At 40.0% G+C, this 24240-nt stretch overlaps 1 protein-coding gene across 2 annotated transcripts in view; it reads right to left on the minus strand.

Annotated features, from left to right (window-relative positions):
• Window positions 1-773: 773 nt before the first annotated feature.
• Window positions 774-24240, minus strand: part of LOC310660725 (neurabin-1-like) — a 39259-nt gene continuing 15792 nt past the window's right edge. The window contains exons 6-18 of one of the 2 annotated variants that reach the window (XM_083405682.1): window positions 24037-24180; window positions 22359-22412; window positions 18262-18491; window positions 17152-17248; window positions 16893-17064; window positions 14534-14685; window positions 13824-14145; window positions 13364-13445; window positions 12015-12086; window positions 11371-11566; window positions 7529-7645; window positions 4580-4768; window positions 774-2048 (exon numbers count right to left, since the gene is read on the minus strand). In XM_083405682.1, the coding sequence (XP_083261808.1) occupies window positions 1881-2048; window positions 4580-4768; window positions 7529-7645; window positions 11371-11566; window positions 12015-12086; window positions 13364-13445; window positions 13824-14145; window positions 14534-14685; window positions 16893-17064; window positions 17152-17248; window positions 18262-18491; window positions 22359-22412; window positions 24037-24180 (1995 nt within the window). In that variant the 3' untranslated portion in view covers window positions 774-1880. The remainder of the gene's footprint in view (window positions 2049-4579; window positions 4769-7528; window positions 7646-11370; window positions 11567-12014; window positions 12087-13363; window positions 13446-13823; window positions 14146-14533; window positions 14686-16892; window positions 17065-17151; window positions 17249-18261; window positions 18492-22358; window positions 22413-24036; window positions 24181-24240) is intronic. The other variant, XM_083405683.1, reaches the window with a different exon arrangement.

The raw sequence follows: 24240 nt of genomic DNA on the forward strand, positions 1-24240 counted from the left end.
CAGAGGCGCTTCGCAAGACGAATTTCCCTATGGGCTTGCTTCGCAAGACGAAAATTGACGAAAAATTTTGAGGGGTTTTTTCACTCCAAAACCCCTTTTTCTGAAGCGCTAAGCTGCTAAAAGCATTTTAGCAGCAAAACCGCTAATCCCTTAAGCCTTAAAAAGCCGTTTTTAGCCCTTAAACTGCCAATAGCGCTAATAGCGCTACTCCGCTAATGGGCTTGCTTCGCAAGACGAAAAAACCGCAAAACGAAAAGACTCGCGGAACGGATTCTTTTCGTCTTGCGAGGCACCACTGTATACACTTCCAGAGTTACGTGATGGAAACAGCACTGGGAGGAAAGTGACTCCCAGTCTAGAGACATTTTTTCATTGCACAAGTTCTCAATACTCTAGCCCGCTTGTATCCAATGTTAGTTATACTCCAAGTAAGCCCATGGAAATAAGACATGATGAGCTTGGGTTCATTAATTCCAGCAGGTCTACTCTGAGTCAAATCTGGATGACTAAAACCCTGTCTCTTATTCATGCAATAATACCAATACACATTTTCTCCTATTCTTGGTTCCTTGAATCCAAGATAAATAGTACTATGCCATTAAATTTTTTAAACTTTTTATTTTGAAAATGCTCAAAATGTGCATTTCATTTAGTCTTAATTTACAATTGGCAGTTTTCAATGTTTTCTTACAAAATAATCATTTCATTAGATGGGAGCATGTTACTAATTCATGCACATGTAAGTCATAATAGTAAGAATTTCAAAATACAGGTTCTTTTTTGAATGAAATTTATTTCATTTCTCAAAAGTGCCACTCCAATGTAGTGTTATTTTTTCCTACAACGGATAATGTGTTACCCAACAGCACATGGCAATTGTGTTTGACACTATTCTGGAAAACAAATACAACTCATGAACAGGAAGACATTTCGTAGTCTACAGTGTAATTATACACACTGCAGAAACCCAGTGCTTCAATTCATACCACCTCCGGCTATTATTCCCATTCTGATATTAGGAAGACCAATAGCATTGAATAGCAAAAATATATTTTTGGTCCTCAGTATCTTGAGTAGGAAAGTGTAATGCATGTATAACAATTTGATCTTACATGGAATATAAAACCCCATAGTCCATACAAAAGTGTATAAAATTGATCAATAAACTTTGAAATCCTGCTTCAACATACTCAGCTTAGAAACTTAGTGTTATCTTATTTTAGAAAATAAGAAAGCCAAGATGCAAGTCATGAATTATATTACTACAATACATTTTGAATTTAAAATGAACTCTGGAAAATACAGGATTTTAAACACATCATTAAGTCAAAATACGATTAAATTAATTTTCTATTATTTTTTTAAACTTAATTTTTCCTCTATACAACACTAGTGGCAACAAACTTCTCTTCAACAGAACATAATGACCTGATACTGTCTCTCTATACCAGATACCACCCAACATTATACTGCAATTTATGTTCACATCCTATTCATCAAAACTGTATATACTTCTGATAGACACTTCAGGGACCTAGAATAAGTAATACATATATACACATTACTTAATGCAAAGTTAATTTACTGTTCATTAGTACAAGTTAACCATCTAAATATAAAAAATGGAAAATATTTCATTTGATGAATCATATAAACAGGGAAGGACTGTAGAAATGGGAGATTAAAAAACCTATATTGTAAAAGCTATCACTTCCCACCTCCCTCATTCATAATTATACAGTAATATACAATTGTGACACTTCTTCAAGCTGAAGGGAGTCTGATAAAAATAAAGATATTGAAACATTACCTTGGCATAGTTCCACTAGCCCTTGTGACTACACCAGATTAAGTAGTTGCATAGGATATTTTAAAGAATTTTAGCAGCTTGATTCTACGGTGGCCACCACTCTGCCAGTTCTCCGGACTTCTTTCTCTTTCTTTTGAAACTTTTCTTTCTGTTTCTCCAGCTTCTCTTGTGCTTTCTTAATATCTTTAATTTTCTTCTTTATTGTCGATCGGTCATTTTGACTCGATACTCCCAGGGCCTTTCATAGAAAACAACACATTTTATAATATTCTACGAAGTAGAAATATTTGCAGCATAAACAATGCCCTTTGTTGGTTTTTTTTAAAAAAATTCAGCAGTACTCACAACCATTAATTATCATTACAACGAAAACAACATCCAAACTAATTTATTTTTTTTGCAAACTGCAAAATTCAGCAAATCTATGGAAGGAATACAAATGATTTAAACAAGCTGAAGAGAAATGTTGTAGTCAGAACAAAAAGCATCTTAGCGCAGACAAGAATGGTTTGCAAGTAGTACAAACCTGGGACAGCTTAATGTGAAATACTTAAATTTCCTTGACTCCTAAATACATAGTTGGAAGAACCAACCTTAAGGGGCGAATCCACACATTTCCCTCATATTCACTAACAGTCATAAAATGTCTTCATGAGTATACCCATGATCATGTGAGTAAAGATTAGTGTGAACTGGACTGTTCAACAACAATTCATGGGGCTTCAAAAGATGAAGGGAATGCTTCAATAGCCATGAAAATGGCTATCAGTAGTTATCCAGGCCAGATCATACTAAAGTTTACCCATTCAGGCATGGTGCGGTGGCCATTTGCATTCACAGTGCTGAGGTACTGGTAGTAAGAGGACAAGTTGGTTGCAGCTACCTTAAAACCTATTAACTTTGTGGCTTCAGAGAAACTTCTTTGGACAGGCACCACTCTCTTCAAAAATAACCTTATGGTAAAGGTAAAAGTAAAGGTAAAGGACCCCTGACAGTTAAGTCCAGACGCGAACAACTCTAGGGTTGCGGTGCTCATCTCGCTTTACTGTCCGAGGGAGCCAGCGTTTGTCTGCAGATGGTTTTTCCGGAGCAGCGCATGGAAACGCTGTTTACCTTCCTGCCAGAGCAGTATCTATTTATTTACTTGCACTTTGACGTGCTTTTGAACTGCTAGGTTGGCAGGAACTGAGACAAAACAATGGGAGCTCACCCCGTCGCAGGGATTTGAACAGCCGATCGGCAAGCCCAAGGCTCAGTGGTTTACACCACGGCACCACCCGCGTCCCTCAACCTTATGGTAGCACCCTATAAAAAAGAACCCCTGGACGGTTAAGTCCAGTCAAAGGTGACTATGGGGTGAAGCGCTCATGTTGCTTTTCAGGCTGAGGGAGCTGGTGTTTGTCCACAGACAGCTTTCCGGGTCATGTGGCCAGCATGACCAAACCACTTCTGGCGCAAGGAGGACCATGACAAGTGCCAGAGTACACACAGAAACACCATTTGCCTTCCTGCGGCAGTGGTACCTATGTATCTACTTGCACTGGTATGCTTTTGGAACTGCTAAGTTGGCAGAAGCTGGGACAAAGCAACAGGAGCTCACTCCATCACATGGATTCAAACTACTGACCCAAGAAACTCTGTGGTTTGGACCACAGCACCACCCGTGTCCCAATAGAGTAGCACCCTATAGATAGGGTCTAAAGAAATACAACGTTCCACATACTCAAATAGGGTTACATTACTTTATGGGACTGCTGTGAAGTCCCTAAAGGAAGGGCAAACAGATGTGCTACCATAGCATATGAGAAGCTAGTAACATTCTGTTAGCATGGTGCAGTATAGTTTTTTATCAGCAGATGGCAACATCTGATAAGCCCAGAAAACCTTTTTGACTACTTTTTAACATACTAACATTTCATACAATCAAAGCTTAATGCATTAACTTAGGATACGTTAAAAATGTGTGCCCTAATTCAACAACAAAAACACCCATTAAAATGAATTATTTTATGTAACAAGGAATTGAAAGAAGGAAGCCAACCCTTAAATTATCAACACATAACATAACACTATACAGTGGTACCTCGGGTTACATATGCTTCAGGTTACAGACTCCGCTAACCCAGAAATAGTACCTCTGGTTAAGAACTTTGCTTCAGGATTAGAACAGAAATCGTGCTGCGGCGGCAGCAGGAGGCCCCATTAGTTAAAGTGGTGCTTCAGTTTAAGAACAGTTTCAGGCTAAGTACGGACCTCCGGAACGAATTAAGTACTTACCCGAGGTACCACTGTACTTATAAGTATATTAGGGACGGGGTATTAAGGACTTAATTAGGGACGTGGGTGGTGCTGTAGTCTAAACTACTAAGCCTCTTGGGCGTGCTGATCAGAAGGTTGGCGGTTCGAATCCCCATGATGGGGTGAGCTCCCGTTGCTCGGTCCCTGCTCCTGCCAACCTAGCAGTTCGAAAGCATGTCAAAGTGCAAGTAGATAAATAGGTACCGCTCTGGTGGGAAGGTAAACGGCGTTTCCGTGTGCTGCTCTGGTTTCGCGGCTTAGTCATGCTGGCCACATGACCCGGAAAAACTGCGGACAAATGCCGGCTCCCTCGGCTTGTAAAGTGAGATGTGCACCGCAACCTCAGAGTCGTCTGTGACTGGACTTAACCATCGGGGGTCCTTTACCTTTTTATACTTATATTGTTAAGAGTGTTCAGATTTTCAGTGCATAGTTTTGGCTTGGCATAAGACAGCAGGTATACAAGCTTACCTTCAACTTGTCACTGTCAAGCAGCATTAACTGCTGTCCATCTATACTCTTGGCTGTGAATTCCGCAATGTACTGCTCCATATTCATTCCCATTAGCCAATGGCACACCTGTTGCGTTGTCCATTCAGAAATGGGCCGACTGTGCCACTGGTTTTGTTTCCCTGTAGTTGATGGTTCATCATCGGAAGTCTAACAAAGCAAATCAGCTTTTACTTAGGTACACAGTAATTTAACTTACTGCTTTTAAAAATAAAAAAATACTGCATTTCTGAGATATATATATAAAATATAAACATTCAAGACTCTGAATTGTTGAGTGCATAGCTGGTCTCCCCTCCAATATTTCAGTTTGTTTTATTATTTAATTCCCATAGTGCAAAGTGCCTGAACACATACCTCAATGCACAGTAATTTAAAGAACACTCATTGTAAATACCTTTATGAACAGTGGACTCGCTGTCCAGGTTTGTGAGATATAGGATTTTCAGACTCTGTTTAATAGCTTATAGGATTTTCAGACCCTGCTCGATAACTTACAGGTATTCTCAAATTCACTCGTTTTATGGTATCACTGACTGAATGTCCAAAAGAGAGTTTTAAATTATTGTAAAGGATCATACAGTTTCTGGTCTTCTAGGTGCAGCACTCTAGGTGGTAAGTTTTACTCAGAGTAGATCTACGTAAATTAATGGCCCTCACTTAGTCATGTTCATTTATTTCAATGGGTCTGCTCTAAGTAAAACTTGGTTGTGCCACATAAAGTCCACCTATATTATACTGTTTCCGTACATACATCACAAATGCCCTTGAAATGGAAACCAGGCCAAAGCAAATGAACTGCTGGTGAAAGTCCACATCAGAGAGAGAAGGGAACAAAACACTCTTTTTATCTGTTGGGTAGGTCTCTATTGCTGAATTCATTTTATGGAGATAGTGAGTCAGTTTTTACAACTTATCACTTAAAATACCACCTCTGTCTAGATGTGTCATTAGCGGAAAAATACAAAACTATTATGTATTACTGTATATTCATTTTGTACAAGAGTGCCACGGTTTCTTTGGTTCCCCAACTTTTATTAGGAGTCTGTAGCTAAGGGGACAAAAGACATACTTCTGACCTACCAAGGCTAGAAACAAAAACTATTTTTCAATTTTTCTAAAGCTATCATACAGTCTTTGGTCGAAGAGGAAGTTTTTCTTTCTTACTCAAGACAAATACTAAAAACTCTTTATTTCATCCTGTGCCGAAAAGAAAAGGATCACAATACATAAAGACTAACCATGCTGATTATGCATCTTCATTGAACTTTAAAAAAATGAAGTACTGATAATACAATTTTTTGTTAAAATTCAGCGATGGCATTTGCACCACTAACTCAAGGTTGCTTTCTATATGCTTGTAAAAATGTGGTATGTAATCCCTGCTTTTGTTATTGTACTTGCAGCTCCTTTTTTTTATTGGTTTACTGCTTATTTCTTTAGATGATAGCAATGGTTTATAAACTAACTGCTGCATTGCTTTAGATCAAACTATGCGTGCTTACGGGGGCAAACAGGTTTCTTACAAGTTTACATCATAGCACCTTACAGTGCTAAAGATGCAAGGCACTTTTCCAGTTAAATTTGAGAAATTTAACTGGAAAGGGAACTACCTCTTTGCTACAGCATGCAAACTTCACACAGCCTCCCCACCTGAGCTCTTTAGCATTTCTTTTACTTTCAATGTAGATGAAAGGACCACCTGAAAGCAGCAGGGATCACGAATGCAAGAGCCACTAGTTGTTCAAATTTAAAAGTAAAATAACTTTCCAAGTTATAATATAAAAACAAGGAATTAGCAAGTGATGTCCGTGAACACAGAATACTTCTTCCGAGCCTGTTTCACAATGCCAGGCTTGTCAGCTACTCTTGTAAAGACATATTTTTAAAAATACGAATAAACTACTCCTTTTGTTACATCAAAATGTTTAGCACGAGCAAGTATCTAATATTTACTCAAAAACATTAACTTGTGTTACTGAAAGGACACTATCTCCATCCTTCCTTGTAGAGATATGCAAATTCCATTTCTAGAAATCAAGTAAAGGTCAGTTTCTGAAAGCGCCAGTTGATGCAGAGAGAGAAAATGAAGAATGAAATCTGGCCCTATTGTGCTGAGAGTGCAAAATCCTCAAGACAACTGGAAGAGAGTCACAAGAAACAGTATCCATCTAAACTGAAGTAGGGAGTAATTTGAAAGAGGCGAAAGGTCAACATAGGGTATAGACACAAAACTCTTCAAGGAAAAGCTATTCATAAGAGTAGAGTAGGGCTAAGTACACAGATGCTACAGAAGGAGCTGTGAAACTCCATACTGAAGGCTGAACTTAGCTGGCACCACAAAACCTTCCTCACTAAATTCTGCAAAGTTTTGAAAGATCCAATTTAGGAAATTAAAAAAATGTTTGGCTTTATAATGATCTAAAAATATTTCAAAAATAACACAGCAAGAATTAAGCTCTACAGCCAAAAGAATGAAATGAAGAAGACAATGTGTATTCTGTTAGAAGTACTAATGCATGCCATTCACACAAATAGCAGAAGCATAGAAAGCAAAATGCATTGGCTGGTGGTACTATTAATCAATTGGCTGTCTTATAATGTTAGGGATGTAATTAAAGTGTTTTCTTCTTGCAATGCAGGAGCAGAGCAGATGCACATTCAGTCTTGGTTTGGCTTCGGTTACATGAAAGTAGCTCAGTGTGATAAAATGTTGTCAACAATATATCAAACCCAAAACTGATAACAAGCAAAATACTTTTTGTCTCCTAGGTACATTTTTCAATGTGGGCTTATAAAAACATTAAGGTGCAATGATGATAACCTACTCTTTTCATTAGAGACAAACTTAAATTGCATAATATAGTCTGAATTGTGATATCAACAATACACAAACACACTGAAACTCACCTCGTTTGAAGAGAAGGTTAAAGTGTGTGAACGCCCTGAAAGATTTGGTTCTGTCACTAACCCTGACAGATCACAACTTGGCTTGCTATCGTATGAATCATCTATGACAATTCTACTCTGCAAACAAGTGAAAATAATGTGTTGTTAACTTCCTCCTTGGAACAATAAATCACAAGGAGGCACAATGTCTTATTTTTTAAAAAGTAAAAATAACTAATGATTTATTTCCAGTAACTCTGAACTAAGCTTATCTATATTCATCATGACTCTCTCACAATTCACATGTATTGGGCTCTTATCATCTGATCAATAGAAATATTCAGAGAGTTCTGGTAGCTATTTTCAGCACATAGGGTTAGTCAGGAATGAATGGGGTTAGTCGTAAATTCATTCCCTTAATGGGGGCTACGGAGGGATTACACTTTGACCTTAGTTTTCTGATTATCAGAGACTGGAACCAAGACCTGCACCATGGGCAGCTCCTGGTCTTGAGGAGCACAAAAGACTCTGCTTCCAAATGTTCCATCCCTGCTTTCAAGTTGCAGGCATAGTAAGAAAAACAGGAACCAATATGGCTTCCTGCCATGATAACTTTTCCTTTTGATACTGTCCTTGCACCACCTGCCCTATTTACAGCAAGCAGGCCTTACATTAGCACCCACAATGGTCAAGCAGATGCTGAGGGCCCCCGCCCCCCAGGACTGACACTTGCCTACTGCGCCTTTGCTGACTCCCCCTCCCCTAAAGCAGGCTTCCCTAATCTGCCACCCTCTCAGATACTCACCGCCCTGAATCCCAATTTGGGAGAGAGGCAGGATATAAATACATTAAGTAATAGTATTCAACAGCCCAACAGGCAGTGGCTGAGTCCTCTTCCTGTCTAATATGGGAGGAGAGAATAGCTAGTCCAAAATAACACAGCTTGAGGGGTGGCTGGAATGAAGCACCAAAATCAACAGTAACATGTATTTCTATCCTGCCACCTGTCTGTTACACACATGTATGGTTATGGGATTTCATGGAGGCAAAGATGGAACAAGAAAATTGGAGGACCGGGTATTTTAGTAGTAACTATGCCCCTTTGAGAGCAATCCTAAATTCCCAGATAGGGGGACCACTGGATCCTGAAGATCTACCACTCTGCAGGTGGAGGAGATGGTCCACTACTGGAGGCCAATGGTGATAGGAAAAGAATAGGGCCACATTGTGATGGATCAAGGAGGCCTTGGATTCAAAACCATCCCACTCCCAACAAGCCCACAAGAAGCAAGAAAAACTATGCCTGCCCAGAGGCGTAGCATGGGGGGGGCATTGGTGCTTTGGCCCCGGGTGCAATTTTGAGAGGGGGCCCAAATAGGCGCCCCCACAGCAGGCTCCTTCATCGGAGCCTGGCACTGGGCCAGAAAAAGCTGAGCCTTGGCTGTAGCGTTTGTGCCTGTTACAGTTCTGTCCCCGGGTTAGGCCTGACCCGGGGAGGAGAGCAGGTGAGTGGGTGGCAGGGCTGCTGCCCACCTTCCTTGGCCACGGCATACCTCGTGCCTGGTGGCAACAGCTCTGCCACCGGGTCACTTCTGACATGGTGGTGGAGAGCAGCACTGCCTGGCCACAGTGGGTCTGTTACCGGGTCAGGTCTGACCTGCCGGCAGAAAGCAGGAGAGGCAGCAGTAAAGCTGCTGTCCACCCTCCCAGGCGGCAAGGCGCCTTGCGCCTGGCTGCAGTAGCTCTGCCTCCGCCACTGGGTCAGGCTTGACCCGGTGGCAGACAGCAGGGGGAGAGAGGGCGGCAAAGCTGTCTCCCACTCTCCTCAGCCAATTCTTGGCCATAGCAGCTCTCCTGCCAGGTCGGGCCTAATGTAGCAACGGAAAGCAGGAGGAGAATAGGCAGGAGCCCCCCACCTCTCTCCAACCTTGTACTCTGGCACACTGGAGGGTGCCCTCCGCCCTCCTCGGGGGCATGTTCTGCAACCCGCCACAGGTAGCGCAGGCATACGCTCCACTGCTGTGCCTGCCCTATACCTTCACCCAAAGGCACAAAAATTTAAGGGTAGCAAAGCCCAACAAAATAGGAGGCAGGAGAAAATTTCCTGGGGACAAAGGGCTCACATGAATTGAGGTGTGTCTGTTACCTTATTTTAGTAGTTTATATGAAACAAGCTATGGAAGGAGGAAGTAATAATGGGCACAGGTAAACAGGCACAAAGCCTTTATAGCTTCCTATATTTTAATGCTTCTTCAAACTTTAACCTTCACTTCCTCATTAGATCAGGGAAGTGCAATCCTTCCTACCTGCCCCTATTTCTTTAGAAACATGCATTTCCCACTCTGAGAACCACAGCACAACAAACCTGACTTTAATAAAACTGAATGTATCACTGGTATTTGTCATAGGGACCATGTGGTGACAATTCTTACATAGCTTTCGAGGTTTGCAATAACAGGCAAGACTTATCTATGCAAACAGAAAACAATGAACCACTCTCTCATAGCAGTACAAAAAGATGTAGACTCAAGCACAGAAAGGTGCTTTTTAAGCCGTATACATTCAAGTGTAGTTAAGCACTACTGTCCTCACTGCAGTTGCAAGTTATCAACCCTGGGTAGAACTGAAAAGGCTAGAGATACAGAATCAGAAAGTTCTAAAGACAGACCTACAACTGTAGCATGACAACTCTGGACGAAGACACCATGCATTTTGTTTTAAATGACTGGCAGTGCAACCCTATACACCAGGAATGGGGAATGTCAGACAGAGGAGCTAAATTCAGCCCTTCAGGCCTGTCTCTATGCAGCCCTGGGGCCACACCCACCATTAGCACAAGACATCCAGAAGGTTCCTCACAAGGAAATGTGGCCATAGAAATAAAAAACGTTCCCCACCTCTGGTCAGAAGTAAGCATGATGAGTTCAACAGAACTTACTCCCAGGTAAGTGTGCATAAGATTGCAACCTGAGTCACTTCCCTGCATAGGAAGAACTAAAGTCACAATCACACTGTCTCACCAATCTGACAACTCACAAGCTGATGTGAGTAAACCGTTCAACCATTGAATCTATGTGGACACAAGCAGGCATAAAAACACTTAAGGTATGTTATGTTGGTTAAACTTCTGCTGGCATAGATTGTACACACTTCCGAGGTTTAGAAATCTTTTCCAAGACCAAAACATACAAAATGAGATGCTGATGGCTTGAAATGCACATGTAGATTAATTTAACAAACTGAAACAAATATGGAATCCACAAAACAAAAGAAAACTATGGGAAGAGTAGCACATTTGTTTTGTCGAAGTTATTACCATATAGAAAGGATCAAGCATGCAACAACATGCACATTTAATGGGTGGCAAGGACAAAGTAGAAAAAGGCATCATGTGACTGCAGACAGCCTTGCCATAACCATTGCCTTTTAATGTGCAGATTTTCTATTTTCATCTGTGTACATGTAAAGCCTTAAGTTTTTTCAGAAAGCAACATGATGATGAACTCTTTAACAAGGGAATTTCCACTACACCATTTCCTTCAGTGGAAGCCTCCGTTGGTTCAGAGTTCTTTCTGTGATCAGAATAAGCCCTTATGTTCATGGGAGGGCATGCTTGGATCGCAATCCATTGTTCTTAATAGGCTAGCCTTATCATAACTGGGAAAGCTAGAGAAAATAAGTCAGCACTAGTATAAATACTTTTGAATTCCACAGAGGATCACTAGTGATATATAACATATTATTTCCTAAGGTGAACAACTTGCACATGTTTCGTTTTTACGATACTTGTCACAGCATTTAACTCTTGAGCAACATTAATCAAATCTAAATGTGCAAAGTATATACAAATAAACACCATTTACCTTGTTTCTGTTCTTCTCCTGGCTCTGTTCCAATGCAACATCATGGCCACCCTGAGAAAAGCTCAGGGTGCTACTAGAACTATGCTCTTTATGGCTGTCTCCAAACCAGGAGAAAGGCATACAAGTTGGGATAGGGGAATCTGAATCTGATGCAGATAAGTTGTTGACAGAGTCCTCCAGCAATTCTCGAGAGCCTCTGAAAGAATGTAATTTTTCATGTATGAGCTTTGACAATCTATTGTACATATAATCATACCATATGAAATAGATAAGACATAACAGTCGGGTTTTCATCATCAGTACACAACAACACATTATACACCACACAGTTTAAAGCAATTTAATGTTATTCAGACTAGTAGGTCTAAATTACTATGTATAAAATATTTCAGAAGTAGCTTTCCTGCTATGTTATCTTTTTGCAAACTGGGCACTAGTATGTTACCAGCTATGAAACACTTTAAAAGTAAATCTGATTGCCTTTGAATACTTTCCTTTTTCAAAAAGACTGAAACTGAGGTTCAACATTCTAACAATGAATGCGATACAAAATTGAGAATGATGTATATTCATTCAGATGACTGTTCAAATTGCACAATTCATTGGAATGCATAGTTAAGAACATAAAATGCTTCTCTAAGTACCGGCTGTCTAGCGAACCCCTTGCATTTTCTTTTTCTTGCTTCTTCCCTTTACCACCAGATTTTCTTAGGCCCCTGAAATTAAAGAAAGTAGTTTAATAAAACGCACAAATTAGCTAAGTCAAATCTGTCCCAATATATCTGTGGCATACTGCAAAATAAATCAACAGGTTTCACACAATTGTCAATTCACACTAGTCAAGTATAGTAACGGGAAGTGGGGTAAATGAGAGAACAAGCAGATCAATCCCCAACTGACCACAGGCAATCAAGTTAAACTGAAATGACCCACGATCTTTGAACCAGCCCAATTGTCAATTATAAATAGAAATATGGTTCACATTTCAAATGTATTCCACAGTGCAATCAATTATAACAAATATTTTGTAATATTCCATTATGAGAATATACACTGAAGGAAAAAAGAAGCAACCCATCATCATATAACCTAGTAAATATAACTCAAGATGCATAGGTGCATCCTTAGCTGTGATATATATGGTCTCTCCCCCAAAACAAGAATTGTCTTGAACACCCACAACTTTACATCCCATCCCATCTGTGCCTTCTTTGCTCTGTGCTACAATGGTGGCTGCTGTTATGAGCCAGAGTTCATGTCTCAGGTTTCGAAGGAGAGGGATACAAAGGAACGATTTCCAGACTTCTCCAGAGTGAAGTTGTCACTACTGTACACATGAATAATTATTTCAGTTATGAGCTATGGACATACACTGTAATTTTACCCTCAACTCTGACAGAGGGGAACCTAAGCATCCTTCTCTAAAGATGCACAAAGTTAAACAACAGTAAAAGCATTCCACTTTAAAAGTAACTTGCTGGTCTCATACAGAACCAACTGCAATTTAGCTAGATTTATTATCTCAAATTTTAAACATAAAAGCCCTACCATAAAAGATATAACCATTATATTTTGTCATGATGCAACAGAACAATGTTCTTTATTTATTTGAATGTGTATAGTCTGATCCTAAAGGTGCCTATCCCGAATTAAATTTATTTCTTATTAAAGTGTGTTTAAGATTGCAGACTGAGGCAAGCCATTCCCAAAGATCAGTCACTCAAGCACTGAAGGACCCTTACGGCATGAAGCAAATTATTAAAGCTTTGAGATGCCAGGGGAAGAAAGAGGTTTGAAGCGCGGTTATTTCCACTTACGCGTATTCTTCAAACCAGTGTCATTTTCAATTTTGATACAATCATGCACACAATTATTCCCAGCCGCTAGTTATGCAGATTAGCATCAAATTAGTTTTTGACACATGAAAAAACTGCAGTTCAGTTACAGGAGCTTTTGACAAACATTCCATCATTTAAAAACATGCACGTCGTACCCAAAATCTGGGAAACGCCTTTTGGACTTGCCCGCAGAGGCACCTTCACTTGATTCAGTCTTTTCTTCACTTCGTTTGTCATCTGTGTAAAATAAAATAATGACATAAGAAGTCTAACACTGATATACTTCCTAACTTAAAAGAAAGCAAAGCCTCTTCTATAGATAAGCACAACAGAAACTGTATTGTGCTGACAAACATTTTACAATATATTGTTCTCTTTGCTTTTGCAAGGTGACATCAAATGACTGAAGCATACAGATTGTGCAATTTCTTACATTTAAATAGAAGATTAAATATTATATTAAATTTACAGTGTTGCTTACATTAGAGGCATAATGTACAAGAATGGGGAAACAGCAATTGTTTAACTTTTAATAGCAGGAGGCAAGAACCACTCTGTGTGTATCGACAGTTTTTCAGGACTTAAAATTTTTAAACACTAGGAATTTTAAATTACCTTTATTCACTCTTCCTTTGCCTTTTGAGTCTCTATGCTTGACATTTCTGCTGCATCCTGACGGAGAATTTGGAGTTGTATCATCATTAGAAGCTGGCTGAGTTGTTTCAGGACTATTTTCTGTGTTTGGTTTATATACTGGAGAAGAGTGCAAGGAAGTTGATGGACTTGATTCTAATAAACTGTCACTGCTTTCAGCATGCTCATGCTTCTCATCTCTTTGATCTACATCACTCTGCTGTGATGAAATGATCTTCTCTGTCACTTCTGAAGATCTGCTCTGGATTATTTCCTCTGTATTATCACCATTATCATCCACATCCTAAAAATGTATTAAGAAATAAAAGTTTTTAAATTTAAAGTTTTAACAATTGCCTAAGTCCAAGGTACCAAATGCTTATGTACTTCAAGTAATCATACAACTACTGTTCATTACTTTTTTATTTAATATATTATTTGTATTAAACGACATGCCTCATACTTGGCTATGTTAGGGGTGGAGTTTTCAGATAAATTTGTTGTGGTGGCAGCAGAAAGAGAGATTTACTGAAATGTGCACAAAAACCCAGCTCACAGCAGGACATCTTATTAAGAGTGGAAAGGTGGTACAGAGGAGTGTTGGGTAAATGATAAAATTAATCTCATCAGTGAGTGCATTTAAACAAAGTTAAATTATAACTGGAGGGGAATCAATAAAGTGAATACTGTACCAGCAAGTTTATTTCCTTCTGTCCAGCCCCAAGAGATGCTTTCAGCTTTGACCGAGAAGGTGGCTGACGTTTCACTTTCAAGGCAAGCTGGGCTTTTGCTTTATGTGCACTGGTGTCTAACCTTGGTGTGTCCCCAACAAAAGTATCAAAATCTGTAAACAAAACAAAGTTACCTTAAAAATGATATTCCAGCAACAGAACCTCTGTCTCCCCATTCCCTCCCTAACAAAATTAGTCAGTGCTCTTTTATAAGCTTGCATTCAATGTCTTAAGTAATCTGACTCTCTATAAATTGAATGGAAACACAGAATTCAGACTCCAAAGCTTGCACACCCTTTTCAGTAGCGCAGCTGGTTCAATAAAATGCCCTTTTATAAGTTGTTTGTTAAGTTCTTTGTTAGCACACAACAGTCAGGACCATACCTGAGTTTTACAACAGAAGGCATACCTTGCTGAATTAGCAAACAGATGGCAATTCAAAGTGGATTGTATTAAAGAACATATTGACGAACTTAAAAATTTTGCTTGTACTGTGCACCTTTTACAGGTTGTTTAACAGTTGTCTAACAGCTGTCTAATACTACATCCCTACTTATTTATTACTTCACTGAGGATACAAAATATATGGGTTCTTCTCATGTATGCAACTTCTGTGCATACCATGAGTAAGGATATCAGGAGATCTTTATTACAGGATGTTGGGAGATGCATATCCCAGTGGTCCTATCACTTAACTCCAGTTAAGGATCTGCCCTGGTCAGATTTAGATTGACTTTTAAGATGACCATTGCACTTTCTGTTGGAGCAGCTACAAGCAAGTTTTCCCCTTAGAAAGAGGAAACGTTTCATTAAAAAAAAAAAAAAAAACATTTTCCTTAGCAGGGACTCTTTCAGTTAGGAACCCTGAAGACAATTAGACTCAGAAATACAATTGTGGTAAACCTTTTGATGCCAGCAGGCTAAATTGTTACCTCCCCCAAACCCTGTGGGCCATTTCACAGCAATCATCTGAAGTCACCATTCTGTCAGGTGAAATGTTTTCCTGTGCCCACGTGATTTAAAATCAACATTGCAGGCAAAGGCTTAGGGGGCATGCAGAGTCAGTTGATCTGTTGTGCCTGCAAGCAGTTTCCTGTGCCCAATGGTCTGGAATCGGTGTTAGAAACTGAGAAATGAAAGCTAGGAGCTAAATGGCACCTTAAACCTAGGTTATGGGTGCAACAATGGAATGTCTAGGCCAGGGGTCGGCAAACTAAGGCCCGGGGGGACGGATGCGGCTCACCGGGCTCGTTAATCTGGCCCACAATCCTTGCAGACCCTGCCGCAAGTCAGTCCCCGCGCTAACCAGCGCAGAGCGGAGGCCTCGTCGCATGGGGACTGACTTCCGCGACACTGGCACAGCTTCAGATCGGCCCTAGGAAGCTCCTGCATCCAATCCAAAGCCGTGGACACCTCCGGGCGATGCCCCTTCCTTCCCGCTGAGATGGCTGTGTATGGCCAAGAGCTGAGCGGGAGGAAAAGGCAACGGCAGGGAGGCTGCCTTCGCTGCCAAGGCCAGCGGCCTGGGCTCTGTGCCCCACGGACCCCTAGCCGAGGCAGAGGACGATGACGACACTGCCGAAGACAAGGCGGTGTCGACAGCTGCGGTGTGAATGGAGTGGCGGGGGTGGGGTGCTTTCAGGAGAGGGTGGGTCCGGCCCCCCACAAGGTTGAGTGACAGTGGACCGGCTCCCTCCTGAAAAAGTTTGCTGACCCTTGGTCTAGGTGCACTTTTTTAATAGCAAGAATACAAAGCTGAAAAGGAATGAACAGCAGCTAAAATATTATGCTCATTTTTCACATGGTGTAGTCCTTCCCCTCCCCACCCACCCTAATATTCTTAAGAGGGTATCTTCTCCAGTCCTCATACAGTAGCTGGAAGTGGGGAGGCAGAAAAAGGTCCTCTTTCCTTCCACTCCGCAGTTTTAATCTGAAATCTTTGGTGCAGTACTGTGCCCAGAGCTCAGAAACTACTTGTGCTAATGAAATTCCCTGTCGCAAAATGCGCCTAGAACAATGGGAGTTTCGAACGCTGGCTGGAATCAAACAAGACAGGGAAAGTATCCAAGGTTTTCAGGGTTGGAGGTTCCCACTGATGCAGTAAAAGTGCAGTAAAGGTTTTAAGCCCTGAAATAGCCCTATTTATACAAAGGGAATCAGTATTATTCCTGCTTCATCAGACTGAAGCGTCACCTAGGGCCTAACAGTTCTACTTACTAGCAAGATTGGCATCTTCCACTGTAAATTCATAGCAACAACATATAGCACATATTTAAGAAATCAAAGAAATAAATGCTGCTGAATTTCTACTTTTACTTACCAGAAAAATCCAATTTCTCTATTGAAGACTCAAATTCCTGAACATCATCTTTTACTTCAAGGTTTTCTGTAAGTTGCTCAGGACTTGGAGTTGTAGTTTCTAATAAACTGCTATTTCCAAACATAAATGGGAGTCTCTCATATATTTTTAATTTATCTTCAAGCTCTGAAATCTGAAAATGTTACAATGCAATTTAAAAATCAATAAAGCAGTTTTTAACATATTTAAAGCCAGTAATTACTAAGTCATCTTGCCTAACCTTCTCCTGCAATATTTTCAGCTGATTTACATGTTCCTGGTCTCTCTCTCCAATAATTTTTGTATGATCCTCTTCCTTTTTCATGAGTTCTACTTCTCTGGAAGGGGAAAGAAACAGTCACATTATGCAATTTAGAAGGAGCTAGTTGAGCTAGTTAACATGTTGAGCTAGTTATCAATGTGTACTGAAAAACTAAAAATAACTACCAGTATATATTGTTAAGTCTTCTACTTTTACAATCTCATCTCTTACACAGTATTATTCTGGTTGTTATGTACAACTAGTGAACAACAACATCTCCATGAAATTGCACAGCTTCTTGTCCTTTTTCTTTCTACTTGTTCTTTGTTCTCCCACACGCTCCCTGCCTGTCCCACATCTACTCTTTCTATTGCCACTGTCCTCTCCCGCTTACCAAGATGGCCTGTTCTTACCAGCAAAATACATTTCCAAGTAATCTCATTGTTTTTTATTAACCGGACCAGTTCCATTTTTCCTTAAGACCAAAACCCATTCCACATTGTAAGCAGCCTGGTGGATTTAATTTTCTTGCATATGTCTGAATGCACATACAGGAGACTGTTGCAGGATTTTCTAAGGCCACCCTATTTTAAATGTTAATTCTGTTGCTTAGCAGATGTTCCATGTGACCTCCTGGTTCCTATAAAAGTTCTTTATTTGTTTTTACTTAACATTTACCTTTAGAGTTACACACTCTGAATCCTAGCCAATTTACCTCTCGGCTGTGTTTATTAGAGAACTGAGGTGCCTCAAAAACCCCCTCCAAGATAATAGCAAAGGATACACTATCAAAGTATTGTGACTTTGTTTTTAAATATTCTGTAGAAACTGCATGGAGTATCTGTCAGATGATGAGATAGATGTTGTAAAGGATGCATTTTCCCATTGTGGCATCAACTTAGATAACTTCCCTCTATTTATGCTTTCCATGTTTCAGAGTGTTTTCACTACTGAAATCAAACTCTCTTAGATTTTTCTGCATCATCCAAAATCAACCACTGACATATATGCATAACTTACAGTACATGCAAGAAATGACAAGGAATGTCCTGTATGAGATTAACTGAAAGAAAATGACAATGAACTCACTTTTGCTGATACTCTTTGAGTAATTTTTTGGCCTTGTTGTATTTTTTCTCCAGGGCATCATATTGTTCCTGAGTTTCTTTAAGATGTTCATTTACTGTTTTGCATAAACTTTGCGCTTCTAACCAATAGGTCTCCAACTTCTTTATTTTTTCTTTGTTCTCACTTAAAGTTTCTTGCAGCTGGGATTTAGTTAACTCCCATTCAATCTTTTCAGCTTCTGATGCTTTTAACTTTAAAAAACAATTCATCAGTATTAGGTATTAGCTATGTAACTCTTCACAATCATTTATGAGTCTTAAAAAAGAATAAGTCAGTTCTAATGCAGCAACATAGCCGTCAACATTTCCCTTTTTTAAAGGGAAATTCCCTTATTCCGAATAGGATTCCTCACAAGAAAAGGGAAAAGTTGACAACTATGTGCAGCAATGTACAACAACAATAGCAAGAAAAAGCTACTGACTTGCATATCACTGATATAGCTAATATTGTTGTAGATTCATAGAAGTCCTTCTGGACAAAATCTGTTCAGGATTATTCATTTTACAACATATTCTCATTTTATTTTTTATTTTTGGCCACATCCCAAATAAATGAGGAACCAAACTTCTAAGATTCAGACTACTCCTGTCAGTATGGAAGACAAATATGCTATCCCACCTTCAGAAACAAACGCATTTCTAAAGGCCTAAACCATCAGACAGCTTATCGCTAGCAACGTTTTGAGAGTTTCATACAAGTCATTGAAGCTGCAGTATACATTTACATTCAATCCGTATCTGCATCAGAATTTGGGGGCTTTTTTTGGTTGAAGAGTGGGATTAAAAGGCTTTAAATAAATGAAATTGGCAGTGGTGTTGTCAGATCCAAGGCTTAAGTAACATTTACGAGTTTCATAGAAGATGCTTTTGCAGAGGTTCCTGTTTTCTCCCTGCCATGTAAGCAGTTGTCCCAGTGCAGCGTGAGATTTACTTTTCATACTGTACTTTAGGTAGAAGGAAAGAGAGTAGCCATAACCGGAACTGGTCTGTGACCGTAATAATAAAATTCATTCATTCATAGCCATAGCTCACTCTGTGCAACAAGTCATTGCCACTCTGCTACTAAAATGATAATGTAGGAATAATATTGACAGATCAAAGACTCCTATGCTGTTGAAATTTACATAGAATGAATTTACTTTGCCTGTCAGATATTTTCCCAACACAGTTCTGAAGTGATTGAAAAATCCACACCTGGTACAGTTTTTTATGCTAACATTCAATTTATTTGTGTGTGTGCGTGCACGCGCTTTCCTTATCAACAAATGTTGCAATTCTCCATCTTAATAAAACTTTCAGCATATAGACAACATACCAACATTTTTACAGTGCACCTGGTAGAATTTTCCCTTCTGTAGCAGGAGGTAAGAAATCAGACTGCACCATGTAATTCTCAAGCCTGGCACTATAGATGATGAAGGGAAAGGAGGTTGTTCCCTTTACAAAATGAGAATAGGCAGTAGACAAAGGTGTGTTGGAAATAAAAACTGGGGTGCACAGCGCAAGATCTAATGCAATCTTCCTCCGATACAGTTGCCATTTCTACCTGGATGGTTCTGAGCTTGCTTTTCTTTCAAAAGCATTATTACATGGAATAATTTAATAAACACATCATATTTATATTTAAAATAAAATACCAAGAGAAAGAGGAAAAAATATACAAGGACCAACATCCTTCCTCAATCATCATAAATAACACTGGTCAACAACACATTTGTTGTCTGTGTTTTTTCAGTTGATTTAGGACGCATCTGATGCGCTGAATCCAAAAATCACATTGGTTTTGTACAATCAGGTCAAGTTTTTGAGCTATGGCCACATGTCTTTTTTTACGTTTTTGTTCACATGTACGCTTGTGTGGACGCGGGTGGCGCTGTGGGTTAAACCACAGAGCCTAGGACCTGCCGATCGAAAGGTCGGCGGTTCGAATCCCCGCGCCGGGGTGAGCTCCCGTCGTTTGGTCCCAGCTCCTGCCTACCTAGCAGTTCGAAAGCACCCCTAAGTGCAAGTAGATAAATAGGGACCACTTTCTAGCGGGAAGGTAAACGGAGTTTCCGTGTACGGCGCTGGTGCTGGCTCGCCAGATGCAGCTTAGTCACGCTGGCCACGTGACCCAGAAGTGTCTTTGGACAGCGCCGGCTCCCGGCCTCGAGCGAGATGAGCACGCAACCCTAGAGTCGGTCACGACTGGCCCTGATGGGCAGGGGTACCTTTACGCTTATGTGGAGCATTTTAGAAGAAGTTGGTGGGGGTAAAATGCCATGTTGAATAATTGTTTTGATTGGAAATGATTATTTTAATGACAAGAAGTATTCAGGTCCGATAGTTCTGGGTGATTATGTCAAAAGGGGATCAGTTTGAAGTCATAAAACCTCGAAATCTTCCATAAATTGGTGTGGCAAAGCATAAAGCAGCCGCCCCATGAAGTATCCTGATCTTCAATCAGCACGTCGTCCTGTAGCTTATTGTGATGAAATTCCAGTGCCTATCTTTGGAGAACTTCCTGACATTAGTGACGAAGATGCCTCCAGTGTTGAAGGACATGAAGAAGAAGTGGTTCTTGAAGATGATGCTCCACATCCATTTTCCCAAAAGGAGTTGAGTGATCTAGTTCGTGACCTCAGCTTGTCAAAGGACTCTGCTGAACTGTTGGCATCCAGATTGAAGGAAAAAAACCTCCTCTCTGACAGTGCTTGCATCAGCTTCTTCCGCAACAGGCATAAAGAATACCTCCGTTTTTTCTCGGAAGAGAAGGATTTGGTGTACTGTGCAGATATTGCACAGCTTCTGCTCAAGCTTGGAGTGCCACAGTACGAACCCAAAGATTGGAGACTGTTCATTGACAGCAGCAAGCAATCACTGAAATGTGTTCTGCTACACAACAGCAACCAGTTTGCCTCTATACCCCTGGCTCACTCGAGTACACTGAAGGAGAACTATGAAGCGGTGAAGCATGTGCTGGAGAAAATTGGTTATGATCAGCCTAAGTGGTTTATTTGTGTTGACCTGAAGATGGTGAACTTTTTGTTGGGAGAACAGTCTGGCTTCACCAAGTACCCATGTTTTCTGTGCATGTGGGATAGTAGGGACCTTGCTCAGCATTACATGAAGAACTGGCCTGTGCGGGAGGAATTGGTGCCTTGCAAAGAAAGGAATGCCATCAACGACCCTCTGGTGGACAGAGACAGAATACTCTTCCCACCGCTGCACATCAAGCTCGGCTTAATCAAGCAGTTCACCAAGGCTCTGGACAAGGATTGTGACTGCTTCACTTAGTTGTGCCAGGCTTTTCCAGGATTGACCATGGAGAAGTTGAAAGCTGGCATCTTTGATGGTCCTCAGATCCATCAGCTCATCAGAGATCCAGAGTTCGGAAACTCAATGAACGAAGTGGAACTGGAAGCATGGAAGGCATTTGTTCTGGTAGTGAAGAACTTTCTTGGCAACAATAAGGCCAGAAACTACGCAGAACAACATGCTGACTGCTTTCAGAAACCTGGGCTGCAACATGAGCGTCAAGATGCACTACATATTTTCACATATGGACCGGTTTCCTGAGAACCCGGGTTCAATGAGTGACGAGCAGGGGGAGAGATTCCATCAGGACATGAAAGAGATGGAGACCAGGTATCAGGGTCTCTGGGACGCAGTCATGATGGCTGACTACTGTTGGACTCTGAAGAGAGACCTCCCTGCTGCTGAGCATTCCAGGAGTTCCAAGAAACGGAAGTTCAAGCCCTGAAGTTTGAAAAATGGTGAAGCAACATGCAATTTACGTGTACTTATCTTTATCAATGCCCACCACTCAGTTTACAGTAAACCTGACCTGATGGAGAGAAACGGATGCCATTTCCTGATTCAGCAGTGCAAAAATACCCTAAATCAGTTGTAGAAATCTAGACAACATTCAAAAAGTAAAAAATTGTTGCCCAATGTAATTTATTTAAATAATGAGCTTACTTGCTTTTGATTAAAGTTTGGTTTCACCATAGCTGTCCTCAGCATATCCACATACAAGCCAAAACAATTTTCGTGTATCATTATATATTAAAACTGTACCTTTTCCTTAAGTTGGTTAACTTCAGCTGTCGTAACTGCATGCTTCAACTGTAGCTACAAAAGGATAATAAAAAAACAACTTGTCAGAGGAGAAAAAATAGGTATATGAAAGGTTGTTGTTTCTGTAAGATCATTAAGTCCTTAAACACAGTAATTCTATACTGCAGTTTCTACTGCTACGTTCAGAGTATCTCTAAACATAAAAAGGATCTATGAAGCAACTGAGATCTATTTATCAGCAACATAATATTTATGTTGATCACACTGCGCTTATTGGACGAGTTTGCTGGTGTATGTATTCCTATTTGTGAGTCAACCATTCATTTCCAACTATAGCTGGTTCAGGAATGTAATGCTAACATATACTTTTACCGAATATCTAACATAAAATATGAAAGCAAATAAAAAAGTCTTAATTCAAAGCTTTCTGGAAAAAAAGAACCGAATTTAAATATTTTTAAAGATTAGTGATCAAGTTTCATTATTCACTGACAGAATTCTAAGAAGGAAAACATTTCAGGCTGGTTATCCTTTGCAAGATAGCAATAAAAGAAGTGATCCACTACAAATTTATGAGACTCTCAAGGTTGCAGCATGACCAAAGGAGCATAATTCAAATGAGAACAACCAAGTCCCTAGCTCACACATGTGGAGACTGAAAGATTATACTTTTGGTCTTGAATAGTTTTGTGTTTTTTAAAAAAGCATCTCTGGAGAAGTGTATTCTGAAGGCTTGATATTACACATGCCAATGCAAAAACAAGTTTTGGTTTTTATATCAGAAAGTTAGTAAGGTCTATCTGATAAAGACTCAGATATCTAAATGTCCACTGAAGAAGCTCAACGTAAAGGTTTTGAGGCCACTAAACACATCACCCATAGAACTCAGAATAACTGTGAAAGCACTCTTCAGTACTGCTCTCCCAGTGCAGATGAGGGAAAAACTTCAACCAAACAGGGAAGCTCCTGGATGTAAACAGAAGCACCAATATGGATCTAAGAGACCCTTCGGATTTCAACCTATGTTTATTATTATTTGCTCAGTTGATATCACCCTATGTTTTCACATATCTGTAGTTTATTCATATTGCTTTAATTTAAGTGAGCTGCCTTGAGCCTCACTTCTGGAGAAAAGGTGTGAAATAAAGGCAGGCAAGCAGGCAGTGAAATGGATATACTTCTGAAATCGATAAAATATATTGCCAATATATAGCTAACATATATTGATACATTTCTGCTAACTTGCTCTTTTTCCGTGAAATCTACCATTTGAGAAGTGATTTGTGTCAGCTCCTGGAGAGTTGATTGCAGTCATTTTGCTGCTCCCAGTCCTCTTTGCAACCATGCCACACTAAGCTAAATTGCCTGAACTAGAACTCATGGTTAAAAGTTTGCTCTTTGTTACAGGCTCATGGTTAGGAAGGAGGGAGCTTAACCATGACTCCCAGTTCAGATGACAGGTTAAGCCAAACCTTAGCTCAGTGCAGCACAGCAGCAAAAAAGTGTCAGGGAGGAGCAAAGTAGATTTAAGGCAGAAGCCTGCACATTTGTGCAGTCTAAGGCAAATGTGTGAATCATGCTAATGTCTGTAGACAATAGAACATGTAACAGGGACATGTAATGGAGTCCAACCAAAATTAACTATCCATTTAATAGACAGCAAATCAATGCATCGTACCTCTTTAAACTTCAACAGAAACTGTGTAGAATCCATGTCTAGTGGCAAATTAATATCCTCATTTTCAGGAAGATAAAACACTTCCACTGATTTTCCATGTAAATGTGATTCAAAAGAATCTTCATCTTCATCATAATCTTCATCCTGAAAAGGTATTATGTATTATTGAAAATAAGTACAACTTTTTCTAACAAAGATAAAATG

The sequence above is a fragment of the Podarcis tiliguerta genome (genome assembly GCF_965153285.1).
Source record: "Podarcis tiliguerta genome assembly, chromosome: 1".
Lineage (NCBI taxonomy): Eukaryota > Metazoa > Chordata > Lepidosauria > Squamata > Lacertidae > Podarcis > Podarcis tiliguerta.